This window comes from Pelmatolapia mariae, linkage group LG10_11, assembly GCF_036321145.2.
Source record: "Pelmatolapia mariae isolate MD_Pm_ZW linkage group LG10_11, Pm_UMD_F_2, whole genome shotgun sequence".
NCBI classification, from domain to species: domain Eukaryota; kingdom Metazoa; phylum Chordata; class Actinopteri; order Cichliformes; family Cichlidae; genus Pelmatolapia; species Pelmatolapia mariae.
The window spans coordinates 51,084,761-51,102,242 of NC_086236.1; the positions used below are offsets into that span (position 1 = coordinate 51,084,761).

A 17,482-nucleotide genomic window follows, 5' to 3' on the forward strand; every position below is an offset into this window, starting at 1 on the left:
GGTGCTGAAAAAAAACACAAGAGTCCACACACAGAACAGAGAAGATGACGTAAAAGAGACATTGGTGAGCAGAAGGAACATTAACCTGGAAATTTCTTTGATGCCTGTGCAGAAGAGTGACGAGGGGCACCGAACTGTAAGAGAGCTGTCATCTAGTCTCTGCTGATGCTTGCTGTATGTCTTGGAAAATGTCTGAGAAGCAGATGGCAGCAGGAAATGATCTCTCAGAAGCTAAACTTGGGTCACACCAGAGGTGATTCGGTGAGTGACGGGAACATCAGAGACACTTCTGGCATCACTGCAAACATCGAAAGACATTTTTACGAGTTCATCATTAAATTGGTTGTTCTGACTCTCTTACTACAGCTTTTTATTCCCCCAATGCACTGCCTTGCATTGCAAGCTAAAAGGATATCACAGAAAAAGACAGTCGTGGTTCTCCTAGTCGAACTCAATATTTCACATTAGGGTGTAAACCTTAACATTTTGAACTTATTTTTACTGGGTAAATGCAGATGGTTCCCACCCCTTTATTTCCTGTTGCATCTCGCAACCTCTCCTTATGCCAAGCATGAAGTGCAGTACAACTATTATTAGCACACCCAACACTGAATTGACTTCTTGCGGTGGTGCAGGGATGTCAGCTAGAAGGCAAAGCCACATAAACAGCCAATTTAATTCTGCACACACAATTTTAGAGTTCTAGGACAGAGTCACAGGGCTTATGACCAGTAGCAGAGCTCAGGGAAGTATCTTCAGCTTTTCATTTGAAGAATTATCCAGTTTTAATGCCTTCTCTCCTGTGTGTCTGTGTAGATTCAGTCACCCAGGTCATGATAGTCTTGAGAGCTTGATAAAAGAAGGCTAGTGGACTTTGTTAGGTTTGCGAAGACATTTCCCATCTTATCCAAGAGGCTTCTTCAGTTCTAAAAATGACAGAGAGTCCCAGGTATTTTCCCCCAGGGGGAGGAGTTATCCCATTTGGAAGTGGTTCTGAGGGTCATTGGCTAGCATAGCACCTAGCCATTGTGGATGACACTGGGGTCACACACACCCTTTGTAGCAGGTTTCCCAGAGAAACTCAGGAGACTTTTCTCCAAGCATGGCATCCCAGTGGACCTATCAGCCACTTACAATCCAGTCTTGAGATCCCTTCCCAGCTGCCTCAACCCCCACTCACGTCTTGCCTCAGGTGGCCTCAATAGGTCACATAATAGGGTGGGGCAAGGTTTCACAGTGGTTTCACCTTTAACCCCCGATGATTGTAATGACCCATGCTTTTTTTTCACACCTTGGTTCATGTGGTGACTCACATGATCAGTAGTGGGTCAATGACCCTCGGGATCACATCCAAGAAGACAACCCCCACTTGGGGATTTGTACCTGGGGATCTCCCAGGTACAAAACCTTTTTAAAACTGAAGAAACCTCTTGGGTAAGAAGTAAAACATCCTCAAAAACCTAAAGAAGTGCAACTGCCTTCTCTTTTCACACTCTCAAGCCTTCTCTCCTGTGTGCAGCACGATCATCTAGTGGGAGTTCTAACAGCCAAGAAAATAATTATAGAATCACAATTAACTGAGCAAAGAACTTAATGCTATAAGTTCTTCAAAAAAGCCCAATACTGAACCACATCTTCTGACTTATGGTACCCAATTTAAAAAAAAAAACAAAAAAAAAACCTTTAAATCCCTGTAGGTCCTGTGCGTTGCTAGAAGCGAAGCACATCTCTTCAGCTACCTGTCCAGCTGCCCCAGGCTGCTCCAGCAGAGATAAGTGTGGTAATAGGCCAACACTATGTCAGTATTAGAGGTGAGGAGGGAGAAAAGATAAAGAGTCTGAAAATCTCTGAATGGAAGGGAAAAAATTTATAACCAAGCTGTGGAAACTGGAGCTCTCCCCCTCTCAAGCTAAAGGCACATGTGCTTGTCTACAAACATAAACACTAGTATAAACTCCTTATAGTGTCTCTGGGATGAAAAAAGGTCAACAGCAGCAATGAAACCCTCTCTATCTTTTCATTTTCTTTTCATCTCACTGACCAAATGTCAGCAGAGAAGAAGATAGTTAACCAAGGCTCCCCACACAGACAGAGAGGTTTACTCTGTCATGCAGTCCTGCACGCACACAGAAGACCATTACTCATCCCAAAGCAGGTACTGCATCAATCAGTCTGACATAAGGCAATGCAGGGGGAGGAATTTCCCACTCAAACAAGTAAGGGAGTCCTGCTAAATTCTCCCCTTAGACAGTTCTTGGTCAGAACTCAAAAGGCAGAGTCTCCATCTGGGGCATAAGATTTCTACAGTCCTGCTCAGCCTTTGACATGACGTCCTGTAGCTACCCTGTCATTTTATTAAAAAGGTTTCCAGCCTTCTCACACCATCTATCCTGCAATGAGAGTCTATCAGTTGTGGCTGAGTGTGACTCCCCTAAATTTGAGGAAATAGCAGCAGCAGTTAAACTTATGCAAGCAACTGAGGAGAACTGGAGTGGTAGCTGTGGTAAAGAGTCTTTTATAATCATAAAGGAAAAAAAGTCTTTTTTTTTTCTTTTTTTTTTACATTTAACAGTTATTTTGAAGACATATTCAGACTAAAGTTCCAGCTTATTGACTGTGTAAGACAAGAACTGGTAACATCTTATCAGATTTGTGCACTAGATTGGAGCAGTCTTCATTTGGCATGAATCGTGGCCTTTGAATTTGCTTTATTTTCCTGTTTCTCCTCTCGTTCTCGATCCCCTGCCTTATTAAAAGACTTTGCATTCTACAAGTCTGTTTCATTAGCGTTGGAAAGTTGGATTTCTTCAGTTATCTGTGCAAGACATTTTGTGCCCTTAAAACTTCACTTTTACATTTCTTCTCAGTGGAGCTATATCTGCAAGCTTCTACCAACTTTTACATTAATAAAGCTAAATCCATTTATCATCCCTCTCTCATACAAAGAACTCTGGAGGTGGGGAGCACAGAAAAATGGCTGCAAAGATTGAACTGCTTAGGAAAAGGAGCACTGCTTGTTGCAAATGAAGATGCTTTTCACTCCTGCATTAAAATGATTATCAAAAATATAGATTGATGCTTTTTATTAAAGTAGCTATGCATCAATGTGCCTGAAAGAACAACAGTTGTAAGTTTATTTGGCATTGCCACTTCACAAAATGAACACAAAAATGCTTGCGCATCCTTTCTGCTACATAGTTATGTTGTTGTTGTTGTTTTAAGATTTAAATGTTGCTTAATGATGTAAAATGAGCAAAGCAGAGAAGGGAACTTTAAATGATCAATTAGTGACGCCAAACAAGTGGGGATAATTACAGCTCCTCCTTTTGAGAAGCAGGGCTCCTTTGGTGGTGTCACATTTTTTAAGATCCAACGTATTCCAAGTTCAGGCTAATAAAAAACAACAATGGAAATCTGCAATATGTGAATGAGCAACCCCCAAACTGAGCAAACCCTGACCAAAAAGTAGATGAGTGAATGAATGAATGAATATTAGGTCAGTCTGGAGAAGATACATGCTGACCATTCAGGACACTGCTACCCATAAAACCAGGACGTTAAAATGTGACTCAAAGTTTGAGTCTGCTGCTGGATCAGACTGTTTCATTCAGAAGAAGCTTCTCAGTTCCATTTCACAAAATAAATGCAATATAAACACCGTTTTTACAGGATGTGTTACAGGTGATTCAATAACTCCAGTGAATGGCTGATTTTGGGGTTTGGTATCCTTTTTTTAAAAAACAAAAGACTCGATGAGATTTTTGGAACAAAAAACATGTTCCAGAATGACTTCTTTCTTTTGTTTTGTTTTTTTGCTACAATGCTGGAAATAAAAAATTATGTATGCCGATGAGGTTCACCAGAAGCTAGAAGACTATTTATAAAACTAAAGGTCTTTATGTGAAACAGAAAACTGAACGTTTCTGCAGAAGTCTCTGGGGGAACCAAAAAAAAAAAAAGGTTTTCAAAGGCAATGCTCCCCTGGCCACCCAACTTTTCTTTCTTTCTTTCTTTCTTTCTTTCTTTCTTTCTTTCTTTTTCTTTCTTTCTTTCTTTTTTTTTTTTTTTTACAAATTATGAGAAGAAAAGGCAACACTGGATGCCCAGACCTTTAAAAAGGTGTCATGTACCAGCCAAGTCACAGGTGGCTTTATTGGAATAGATATATGCCCTATGTGCAAGTGTTCCGGGGGTATTTGGAGCACCACTTGTGCTCAGCAGAAAGAAAGAACTAGGTATTCATTTTCGTTTTCAACTCTCTGCATGAAAGCATTTTTCTAGGCCTCACCATCTGAATTCTGATGTGTGCTCTCCAGGACACCAGCATTATTGCTTCCACGCCACTCCTGTGCAGTGCCGGCTTTGTTTCGCATTGTCATTTTGTAGTGGCTGTTTCCGACTAACTCTCCAACTATTTTTTCCTTTTTTTTCCCTTTTTAATATTACTCTTCCTCTCGCAAAGTAGAAGTAGTTTAATGTGAAGCTCAAAAAACTTAATTTGGCTCTTATCAAACCTTCATCTAGTTTTCAGAGTCTCTCAGGTGTTATCAAAGCTGTAACAGCAGGCACCTCCGCCTAAAGAGGCACCCTGCAAATCCTTACACCAACTCAATTTTTGCCTGCGAATATGTTCACTGTGGTATGTAATGAGTATATGAACAACATCAGACATGAATAAACAACCACCAGGCATCACTTACTGGGCTTCTGTGCACCATAAAAATGCTGACGGGTGTCAGCTGATCTGGAGAAGCCTCATTCATTTCGCATCAAGTCACATTATCGAGCCCAAACTGAGAACACTCAGGCTTTGCTTTTGTTTGCTATCCAGACACTCCATCATCTGCATGCACCATTTTCCCTTAGATACTTTTCATTACTTGTTAATATGAATTTGATTAAGAATTGTGTTTTTAATTTGCCCTGCTTAACATTTGCTCGTAGCTTGATGCAGCTGTCATCTGTAATCTAAAATCTGAACACTTGTAAGCTTTAATATTTTTCTATATATTGTATATATAGAAACATTTTGACTTTTTGTCTCATTTTTTTTAACTAATATGTATACACAAAACACACTGACATACAAAATAGTACTTGCAATGTTGAGTAGAGCCTATTTTGGAACTTTTGCTTACTACCATATCAGAACATATACAACGATAAAGATGTAGTGGGTTTTACGATTTCTGGATGTGTGATGTGACACGTGCAAATTCAGACCAGTAGTGTCTGAGTGGTGTGTGTGCTGTCTCTCACACACACATGAAAAAACAACTAACTGCAGAGCATTAAAGCTTCTTTCTTTCTTTCTTTGGCATCCAATTTGAGACTGCTTTCCACAAGAGCTTTGCTGAAGAGGTGTTGTGGAAGAGTTAATGCTGCTCATGGAAACTAAATGAATAATACTTTATTTACCCCATCTCAAAATACGACTGATTGTGCTTGCTTCAAACAATATTTTTAACTGCATTTCCAATACAACTACAAACTACAGTCAACCAGCTATGATGTTTTTAAGATAAACAGCTGCTTAACTAAATTCCTTAAACTTGTAAATTCTATTAGTGCTATTTCTTAAATTTGTAAATTCTGTAACTTAGTTTAGTCTGTTACTGTTACTGTCTTCGGGATTAATAAAGTATTCTCATTCTGATTCTAATTAACCTATCCAAGTCATCTCTTGAAAAGCTGGTGACCAGGTCAAGCTAATAAAATGCATGTAAGACACAGTATACACCAGCAGGGACCAATAGCTGAGGAGCTCATTTCACTTTAAAGGTCAAAGTGAGCTGCAGATTTCGATTAGAGTAAATATCGTAATCAACATCGCCGCCGCGTGATCTATTAGAGTATTGCACTGCATGGGCTGCGAAGCGTAGGAACCATTGAACGCAGCTGTGTTTCCTCTCGGAGTGTAATACGTGATGGTTAAATCCGCGAAGTAAAAACAACTTGTGATTCTTTTCTTGGATCTCTTGTGGAATCGGATATTTGTTACTTAAAGCACAGCTTGTTAGCGCCATTTCTATTTTTGATGTAGCTTATGCTTACCGAATCTGGTAAAGACTGAGACCTCTGTCATTCAACTTTCTCCGGAGTGTAAGTAAATGTTGACTTTTCACTTCGGTTGTGAAGCTTACATTTTTAATGACTTTAAAGACCTGGATGCTGGGAATGGGAACTAATGTCGTTTAAAGTACTTTAGTAACGTGGGTGTGCGCGCGCGCATTCACGTTCGGGTTACTGTTGTTAATGAGCTAACATGGCTACATTAGCCCGATTTTCCTCTGGATTCACTACACGGTGTGTTCTTTGTTGCTCTTAGGAAATCAAAGATTATGAGTAGGGAGTCCAGAATGAGAGCAACAATAAACCAAAAGTTGACCGAGATGGGAGAAAGAGAGAGGTGAGTCGGTTATAGCCTTTTCTTAATAATTATATCTTCGTATTTGTTCACTGTAACTAGCTGAATCCATACATGTGTGACTGTAAAGCTTCTATAAAGCACAAGCTCTGTCACGTTTCAGTACGTCAGTAGTGCTCAGTGCATCAGTTGAGTTAAAGACATTACCAGCTATTGTAAAGCAAACATGTGGCTGCTACATGTTCACTAGGCACACATTTCATATAATAGTAAATACTCAACTCCGGTTGATGCTTCAAACTAGTAAGCATCTGCACTTATCACATCTTCATTTCAGTAGCATGCATCACTCTGAATAACATGTTTGTAAAGTTGACGATGTTTATATGAAACAGTGGGATTTCCAGCCGTTATTCATAACTTCATAACATTAGGATATAAGGGCGCAGTGTGATATGTGCTTGTATCTTATGGACAGATTGAAAGAGATACTGAGGGCTAGGCTCACTGAGTGCGGATGGAAGGACCAGATGAAGGCTCACTGCAGAGGTAAAGAGAACAGTGGTGTTGTTATCATAAATATCACATCAATATGGTCAGGTTATAGGATTAAAAAAACAAAAACTGAACTTCAGGCGGTGTGATGTGGTTTTTTTTTTTTTTTTTTTTTTTTTTTAAAAACCTGTCCCGTTTGGTTCTTTTGCCATCAGAATTATTGTCTAAAGGCGAAGAAAGATGCCCAACGGATTTACTTTACCAAATGGACCATCCCAGCCTTGCCGTAATGGTCCATTTGATTTACCTTTTATTGTTTATTTTATTTTATTTTTTTTTTTTACTTGCTAGATACGGGACAGGGGAAAAGAAAAGGGAGAAAGAAAGAGGGGGGAAAAAACAAAACAAACAAAAAAAAAAAAAACAGCGGAGAACAGGGACGGGGATAAAGGGCAAAAAACAAAAACCAACAAAATAAGCAGACAAAAAATACATATATCGATCACCTGGATCACCTGTTGAGAAAGAAAAAAGAAAACAAGCAGAAGAAAACGAGAGTAATAGAATAAACAACATCACAATGATATATGGGAATATAACACTACAAACTTAATATTAAACATTATTGTGCAGCACGTAAGATCGACAGCGCACAGTGTGCTTTGAGGTAGGAGCCAAAAAGGGTGTAGTTTGTGTGTGTGATCACCTGTGTGTACACCTGTGAGCATGAGCGCGCTTGTATTTAAAAGGTTCCTTAATGTAATGATCTGCTAGAGGGTGTGGGGGGCCACAGTCCCATCCTCCAGGGCATGAAGCAGGTATGGAGGAGATCAAAACTCCAGACATCCAGAGGCCCCCAGAACACAAGAGACCAAGGAAGACCAACAGAGGGGCAGCCACGCCACTGTCCCAGAAAGAGCTGAGGAGAGTCCCAGATGAGGGATCACTCAGCAGCCGCGGAGCAGAAGCCAGGGGGGGTTGCAGTGACGTGCCCGTGAGCTCCGCCGGCAGCCAGCTGTGCCTGAGTGACCGAGCCCCAGGCCGAGGGCACCCCACCCCCGAAGTGGCCCGAGCGAGCCCCAGGTTCCAGGCCCCGATAAGCAGCCACCAAGGAGTGAGCCGGTGTGTACCCGGACGCCCACCCCCGGACACAAAGAACCACCAACGCATCGATGTCTGAGGGCGTCTGCCACCGGCAGGGGAAGTGGTGGGGGGAGATAGGCCTCCAAACCTTGGAGGGCCTGAGATGTCCCCAGAGAGGTGGCGTCTGATACCCAACCTGACATATAGACACAGACATACAGGCACACTCAAATACAAACATCCATTCCCACCCTCATGCTCTCATAGGCAATTACTCCACACTCAACCAACGTGGAGACAGACATAAAGAGACGCTGTACACACAATCACACTCCCCAAGCGTACTCTAAGAACCGGGTCTAGGTACCCTTGCCCCTGGAGGGGGAAACTGCACCCAGACCCAGGTGGTGTTACCCTTTTCCCTGCAGTGGGGAGAAGCAGACTGCCCCGACTCCGCAGCAGCAGGGAGGCCCCACACCCCAGACCCCAGTCGGACGGCCAACTCCTCCTCCTAGCCCCCCCGCTCCAGCAGGCCGCAGAGACCGGGGGTGTGAGAAGACTCCAAACCTCCCTCTACCCGCTCATATGTAGTGTTGATGTATATGTGTTCTAAGGTGCAATTAAAACCCAGGAGGGCATGGAGCTACCTGCCAGAGAGCAGCAGGTAAGCGCATAGCCCCTCCTGATAGCCCTCAATGTCTACGTGTATTTAAAATTGAGAGGTGGGCAACGACGCCAGGGGTGAGGTGTACACCCTGATGGTAATTTGGAGTCCGTGTTGTGATGTGGTTTTAAAGAGGCTGATATATTAACAAATGTAGATTACTGTATGAAAGTTGGAGCATATTTAAATATAGTTTTTCTGTAAATCTGACTGGTTAAACTATATTAATATGTAACCAGTGCCATTTCTACTATCTTAACATTAAAGTGACCTTTAATGTCTGTTTTGAAGTTATTAAAGAAACCCTAAAATAACAGTGCCCAACAGCATGTGGTAATAAAGTTGCTAAATGTCAGCATTAAAATAAACATTTTATACCTGAGGTGGAAGCACCTTTGGTCGCTGCACGACCCAGCCAAAGCCCAGGCTTCACTGTGCCCAGCCTTAATGATGCACAGTAGTGCATGCCCTGTCTTAACAATTTATCGTTCTTGATTTGAAGCAGTTATGGATTATCGTATCAAAAGAAAAGACACATTAACTGAAATGAGATCATTGTATGTTGCCAATCTGCATGAAAGCATCCTTCGTTCATAAAACAATGTGAGGAAAAGTCGAAAGACTTGATGAGATAAGCATAGAAATGTGTTCCCCTAGGCTAGACTTGCACCCTTGTCCTGTTCATGCAAGGTGGTTCACGAAAAGAATGATGCCAGTTGAAGACATGAAGGCAGTGCACTCTTGGCATGCACATGGTTAGCTGCTGAAACTAAAGTTTGACTGTAGAAACTCCTTTCATTAACTAGATGTTGGAAAGCTTGCGGTTGTGTTTTGTTGTAGACTGATGTGAGACTGACTCATCTTTTGCTTTTGTTCAATATGCAGAAGTCATCAAAGAAAAGGGCTTGGAGCACGTTACTGTGGACGACCTGGTTGTAGAAATCACTCCCAAAGGCAGAGGTACCTCACCTTCTCTATTCAAATGAAACCGTGTGTAGTATAAGTATTAGTTCCTGTCTAAGCTCTCCTTTTTTCCCGCATTGTTTATATAAGAAAACATAATATTTTAGATGATCTAAATTGACAAGGTTGTGTTTGTGTGAGTTTAGACACAGAGGTCATTCACAGCCACTGATATTATTTTTTTGTCTTGCAGCCTTGGTGCCAGACAGCGTGAAGAAAGACCTTCTACACAGAATAAGAGGCTTCTTGGCTCAGCATGCCACATAATTTGGATTAATGTTTCATTACACCACTTGTCTATACTACCCTAATACAGATTTATATTTCTCATGATTTTAATGAATTTCAGAGACAAATACCAGTCAGCCACAACGTTAAAGCTACCTCCTTAATATTCTGCTTTGACAGCAGCCCACGGACACAGAACCTGCCTGTCTTGTCTGGCCCCAGGATGTTGGCAGTGGATCCTTTTAAATCCTGTGCGTTGCGGGATTTGGCCTCAGGATTGTCACACTGAGGATGCTCAGTCAGATTGGCCGTTCTGTGCCTTGGTCAATGCCGTGGGCTTTCTGTCATCTTGTCAATCAGTGTTTGCAGTGTGGTAGAGTAGGGAGTAATGCTTGGTTTTCCACAATGTTTGGATGGCAACAAATGAATGCTGGGATTAAAGGGTTCCCATCAGAACATGGCAGTGTCATATAATGAAGTAATCAATGTTATATACGTCTCCTGTGAGTGGTTCTAATGTTGTGGCTGATCACACAAAGTACTGACAGATCTAGTTGTTTCTACCAATCCTATGCCTCCCGTTATTACAGTTATGTAAATACACCTGCCTTGCTTATGTAGTCATCCTTTGTACATGAGATGTGCTGTTTAAATAAAGGTTTTTCTTCTTTGAACTGGAGAAAGTCATTTTTAGAACAAATTCCTTCAGATTGAAGCAGTTACTGTCCAGACTCTTGGAGCGGCACTTGTTTTATGGGCACAGGGTGGAAACAGTTGCTGATATCATGATGATGCAAACCATGAAGAAAATCATCCACTCACTTTGATAACTTTGATTTAAAAAAAACAATTAAATCAAATTCCTGCATATTGTCATTCCAACATCCAATTTGCATCTGTGCCAGTGGTAAATGTATAATGCAATTTATCCTACTACTTTTATGTACTGGTTATTTTAATACATAAAACGTCTGATATTTCTATTTCAGACTTCTTGTACAGTGGGGTAAATAAGAAGGCCGTGTTTAGAGAAAGAGAAATGCTGATTATGATCCAAAGAACACCACAGCCAAGCACGGAGGTGGAAACATTATGTTTTGGGGATGTTTTTCTGTACAGGACAGCTTTACTGACTTGAGGGGCTCATGAACAGGGCCATGTACCATAAAATTCTGGACGAGAACCTTCTCTCAGCCAGAACACTGAAGATGGGTTATTGCCGGGTCTTCTAGCAAAACATACCACCAAAATAACAAAGCAGTGGCTAAAGAAGAAGAACAATAGAGTCACAAAATGCAATAGCAAGTCTCCAGACCTATAGAAAATCTGAGGAGGGAGCTGAAGCTTTGAGTGGCCAAGCAGCAGACGAGAAACCTAAAGGATTCAAAGAGTTTCTGTAAAGAGGAGTGGAACAAAATCCCTCCTTAGACGTGAAAACCTGGTGACCAACTACAAGAAACATCTTAGCGCTGTGCTTACCATCATGAGTTTCTCCTTCAAGTATTAAATCATGTTTTGCTGGGCGATCAAATACTTATTTCACTCAGTGACATGCAAATCAATTTAAAATTTTTATCTAATGTGTTATTTTCTGTATTTTTGATTGATATTCTATCTATCTCCATTAAAATTAAACTACCATAGAAATTAGAGACTGTTTCTTTCTTTGTTCATGAGCAAACTTAACAAATTAAACAGGGAAACAAATAATGATTTTCCCCACTGTACATTATAAATTAAACGTGACTGATGCAATGTCTTTATGTACCAAATCATTTCCTGACTTAAAGCCCATTGTTAACTTCAAATAAACCTGCTATGCAGAGTGAAAGCCTGTCAGCCAGGTCTAAGTTGCAGATTGTTCCTCCCATGTTAAGGTAGAAACAGGACATTTATCCAGATTTCTGTGTGAATGAACTAGATTACATTTACAAATACCCAAAATTAAGGTTTAAGTTTGGGTGGTACAACTGGTGACTGCAAGCCTAGACTAGCACTCTTGTCTTCTACATGTAGTCACTTGAAGGACATGAAGGAAATAAAATCAGTTTTTCAACCTATAAGATCACTGGACCTTCCAAAAAATTTGAGTTATGCTGCGAAAATTGTTTTGTGCTGTGAATTTCAGAAATTTTTTAACTTATATGGATGACATTTGATGTTGAGATGCTACCTATATCCCCGAAGAAGGTCAGGAGTTCTGTTTAATTGTTTTTATAGTTTTTTTCCCTCTGATTTTAAAATTCATATGAAGCCTTGCATATGATCTTCTTAAGATATACTCTTAGCTTCATATGGGGTTTTATGCATTTTATAAGAGTGAAAGAATGACTTTTTTGCCTTTGGTATTCTGTCTGTAGCTACTCTGTAGACAGTTATGCGAGAACAAAATGATATGCATTCCTAGGACATGTGCTTTCCATTGTATTCCAGTGTAAATGAGGGGCCAATTGTATGTGCAGTGTGTAATCCGTGGTATCAACACAGCAGGCAGCTTCACACCTGGCCCTTCAAAGATGGAACCAGAACAAAAATGTGACAAATGAGAGAACAGCTTGAAAATAGTTGACGGGGAAAAAAAAAAGTTATTTCCCACAGCCGCACGAATCACACCCAGCTGGTGCTGTGAATTAACATTGTCCTTTGATTAAATGGACTTGGATGCGAAGAAGAGCCATGATCCTGTAATGACAAGCCTGGTGCTGCTTTACTTCCCAGAATAACAAACTGTTCCCAGCAGAGGGGAGAGATCCTGGAAGGATGAACAGGGGTGACCTTCTTGATGGAGGGGACATGTTTCCTTTACTAAAAACCTGGTTGTCAGGTCATTTCAAGGTCCTCGGAGTGTACTGGACAAAATGAACAAGTGTGCTCAAGTGTTTCAATGAGAGATGGGGGGTGGGGGGATCCATAAAACATAAATTACCACAGTCTAAAAGAGAGCTCATCTCTGTTTTAGTTTAGATGTTGTCTTTGTTTTGTGGTTTTCCATCCACCGTATACTAAACCTTATCACGAGGGTTATTAAAATGCTTCTCTAGTTACACATGCACGACACCTAATTGGTTATGGATGCACTGTTGCATTGACATAGGCCATGAACTCCAAATGACCCGCCCCTAGTAGCACATTAGCGGGTGGAGAGTGACTCTGCGTTCGTCGCCCACGCAGGACAGAGAGTGTGTTTTCTTAGCCAAAGGACCTGCTGTGACATCAGTTCAGGTGACAACATGCTGATATACAGTGGTGCTGCAGAGGCCAAATGTAACGCACTCCTTCAACCAAGCACACACACTCCTTTTTAATGGCCGGCATTAATCCCAATGTTATCAGCAGATCTCTCCGGGCCCTTGCATATACAGTAAAAGGGGGGTTAGGTGCACTGTGGCGCACTGCAGGCTGACATTGGACTGAATTACCAATGATGCAATTTATTATCACATAGTTTTTTGTTTTTCAAATTTACATTCTCACTCTCTGTTCTCGGCTCAGGACCCAAACTGCTCTGCAGAGGAGCTGTACAGTAACCAGATGACTCTGCACATCAATAAAAAGAAGTTAAAGTTGTGGGAAAAAAATGAGTGAAACATGATTTAACAACTACCTCTTCTCATTCACTGGTTCAGGTGGACGCATCTGTGGATATGGCAGAGATTTATGCAGGTGCTGATGGTCAGAATGATTCGTGGCATCCTCCGAATGAGCCACAATCAGTCAGGCAACAACAAAGAGCAATTGCCAAAGTCAATATCAATCTGTGCCTGAGCAGCACTTGACATTTGAAAGGAGAAGACAAACGTGTTATAGGTCTGTGTGTGTGTTACCATGTGCAATTATGTGCATGAAGGTTAAGCGTGTGCAGATACGTTCACCACTCCCAGAATCAGACCGCTACAGCACGACAGCAGCTGTGTCAATAGGTGAAAGAGCCAAATGTGTGGCCCTGTATGCTGAGTCCCAGTGCTCGGCAGTGCTCGGCAGTACTCGGCAGTGCTCTCTCGTTCTCTCTCTCTCCAGTGAAATTGGCAACATTCAAAGACCATAAACACTTCTCGTACTGTACAAACAGCTGAAGAAAAAGGCAGCCCAGGGTGGAAACGTGGCAGAAATGTGCTTATATTATAAACACAATGTTGGGAAATGATGATGTTACAGTGCATCTCCTTATTTGGGATAACAGTGCACCTGCTTCAGTGGGGAACAGTTTAAGAAGTGCCCATGAAATCTTCCATGCCAAGCAGTGTTCATAAATGACTCTCATGTTTACAACAGGACATCTAACCTTTCTTACGTATACGACACAGCTATAGGACTCATGTATCTTTCACACTGTTTTTCTTAACGGAAAGGGCAAAGACAGTGCATAAAAGGCAAACGGTCAAAAAGGGTGTTTCAAAACCAAGAGAGAGAAAGGGAGAATGTGCTCCTCCAAATTCTCAAGACCCGGTGTGCAGTTGGCCCTCTTTACTGTCAACACATGTGAATGCCACGCTCAATAAATTTTTCTTTGAATTCCCCCACTAGAATTTATGAGACGTGCAACATGGGGTTGCAACTCTTTTGAAGCCTACACACTTGCAGCGCTCGGTGCTGTCTGCATTCACGTTTCGAGCGAGCCCAGAGGAGCAGAAATACGGAGGCGCTGGCATGCAGCATCCTGCGGCGAGAAGGGTTTTAAATGTATTTACATTCTGTTGAGTCTCCTGGGAACTGCACTGCTACAAGCTAATGAGGCTGCAGAGCAAGTTTCTTTCTGTTATTCCTGGCATCAGTGCGCCAGTCACAGGCATACCACTCTCACCCACCTCCCCTCCCTTTTCCCTCTCAGTAGCCCAGTGCAAATAATAAATAAGAGGAAATACATCATCCCCCTTTTTCAGTCCCAGAGCCAGAGTGGGTCTGCCAAAGTTAACACAAAGCAATCGTAGGTAATGATCAGCAAATGTGTATAAAGTTTCATAGAGCTTGACTTCACATAATTCTTGTTTAGATCATATTGGCTGGCTGAAGCTCAGCTGTGATGTTGGTGCAGTAGGAACCACGCATTCAAACCCAAGTACACACACACAGAAGCAATCACTCGCACGGTTTTCTCTCATCATGCTTGTTTGTGTGGAATGCTTCGAAGCAGCACTTCTGTTTTATAAGTCGCTGTAACTGATTTGATATGGTATAACGCTGTGGCAAGGATTAGCTACCAGTCATAAAATTGCAGAATTTTAACAGAGGCTTTGTGACACGCTCATACACATTCATTCTGCGCATGTGTTGTCAGATTTTCCATTCATTTACACACGTCGGTGGCTCGCGTACAAAACATTTCATCATGGCTCAATTGATGAAAATTATTTGCTCATTGTAAAAAAAAGAAGAAAAAAGAAGGGGGAAGAAAAAAAAAGCTTCATTGAGTTGGTTTAGTGCTTTACCTACAGCACAGCCAGTGTGTAGAGGGAAAGCCGGGGGGTCTCTGTGCAACAACACGGAGGAAAGAAGCGAAACACAATCCAGACATTGTTTATCCTGTTTCTGATGTAAAGGCCACTTACTGTCGTGTCCAATGCCTAACCCTTAATTTGCTGCTCCAGCCTTTGAAGTGTGTGCATTTTTCTGTTTCCTGACACTACCTTTCCCCCTCTTGCGTGCTCACTCTCTCTCTCTCTCTCTCTTGCTCTCTCACGCTCTCTCTCCTCCAAGCCCCAGCAGTTGATATTGCAACAGGATAGGCCATGTTTCCATGTAGGGGCTCCTTTTAGCCCTGCTCTGATGATAGAAAACACAAGTGGGGCAGGAGGGGGAGAAAGAAAAAGAGTGCTGGGCGCACAGATCCACAGAGAGGCCCCAGCCCCTGCCCCGGCCCAGACAACGCTGCAGGGGATTAGAGCACACCCTGGCAGCAGAATGGTTTCACTTAAGAATTTCAGTAATCACTTTTAGGAGTGTAATATATAGCTGACCTTCGGCAGTGCCACACGACCCCCCGCTCCCCCAGCCATTTGATCAAAGGAAGCGGCAGTGGCTGTGCAAACAGGCGCTATCAGTGGACTCCAATGGATTTACTGCCTGCTTCTTCTCTCTTGTCTCCCCTGAGTCGTGTGCTGATACAAGCCGAAACCCAGTTTCATCTTACAGAACCTATTTTTCTCCCAGCACTAATTTACGGGCCAGATCATGACTTAAGGGAACTTAAAGGAGGCAGAGGATGGGGGGAGGAAGGAGGGTGGCTCAGGAGGCCTCGGGGAAGGGGAGAGAGAGTGGATGTAGGAGCAGCTCCGGGCCCTTATCCATTGCCTGCTGGCTGTGCTGAGAAGAGCGGGGTTCTCATCATCATGGGAAAAGCCCAGTAGGGGCTCTCGTCTCAGCTGGAGCAACCAAACAGCATGGCCTGTGCACAGCAACAATAACTGCAAGCAAAAAGAAGCCAGAAGGCCAGCCCAGTAGGTTTTATGTAGTGCCCTAAACCACAGGAGGCTCTGACAAAGAAATGAGAATAGAGGATGTGGGTATCATAGCAACTAATAATAATCTAGCACAGCCAAAGTTTTAAGATGTTTTTTTTTATCTGCAGCTTAGCCTTTCCTTATTTTTAATTAAACTCATGTACACCTTTCCTCTTAACATACCAGGGCACATTCTGGCATTTTAATGGGCTATTTTATTGCTACAAGATTTCCATCAATCATAAACAGGTAATTACTGCAAACATTCCTCGATAAGGAGCAGACTATCAGCGAACAATGTCAACATGTTGACCTTTACGCTTTTATAAGGAAATATCTTTCAGCTGGTTAAATCTCCAGCAATTTGTAATTTGTGACTCAAACGCACCCCTTCGGTTTCATGCTCTTGTTAAAATGTTTCTCGGGGGCCTTTCTGGTTTCTGTTCATTTCAAAGCGGTTGTTTTTATTTTGACTCAGTTTAGCAGTGATTTATCTGCTCTCTTCGTTTCTATTTTGGCACGAACGCTGGTGAAAAGCTGAAGCCGTGGTTTTCGCAGAGCAGGAAGTACCAATTGCAACCAGCTGAGGGAGCCGAAGAACAGATGACAGAGGGGGAAGTACAGTGAGCACTCTGTATGAGAAGACATAGCAGGTCATTTAAATTGCTGCTGATTCATTAAGAAAATTGGAAATACACATGGAATGTTTTGCTTTGATTTGAGTTTTCTGTGTCCTTTGGATAAACTCTCTGTGGGACATCATTATAAGTCCCCTCCTTGCCTGTACTTATACGATCTCAATTTTCCCCACAGTTTTTCGGGTGCATAAAAGCACTTCATTCATAAAGAATTTAAAGCTAACGATAAACAGACAGATCTTCTTTGGTTGGCATGTCATGGAGCATTTATGTGACTCAGCTGATGACAATGCATGCCATGTTATTACCTGACCACAGAAAGTCCTGTCCTTTTATGAGTTTCTCAGGCAAGCACTGGGAGCGAAATAAAGAAGAATGTTCCTTATTTTGAGCACCTGAAAGCAACTCGGCTGTATGTTTTGTTTGTCCCAGAAACAGCAGGGGAAGACCCAAGGAAAACCTGCTATGGCAAAGAGACATTACTCCTCATTTTCAAAGGCTGTGAGATATATAAAGACACAGATATTCGACTTCTTCAGTTTATACTGATGTGAATCCAGCCTGGTAGTTATGTAATTGCGGTATATAACAAGAAGTAATGAGAAGC

General features: G+C 42.0%; 1 protein-coding gene across 1 annotated transcript; it reads left to right on the plus strand.

The window, feature by feature from the left end:
• The first annotated feature begins 5,915 nt into the window (after positions 1-5,915).
• eny2 (ENY2 transcription and export complex 2 subunit) lies at positions 5,916-10,474 on the plus strand. The gene is made up of 5 exons (XM_063486675.1): positions 5,916-6,102; positions 6,329-6,409; positions 6,846-6,916; positions 9,495-9,569; positions 9,766-10,474. Exons 2-5 carry the CDS (start codon positions 6,342-6,344, stop codon positions 9,837-9,839), a joined length of 288 nt encoding a protein of 95 aa, XP_063342745.1. The 5' UTR covers positions 5,916-6,102; positions 6,329-6,341; the 3' UTR covers positions 9,840-10,474.
• Positions 10,475-17,482: the final 7,008 nt, after the last annotated feature.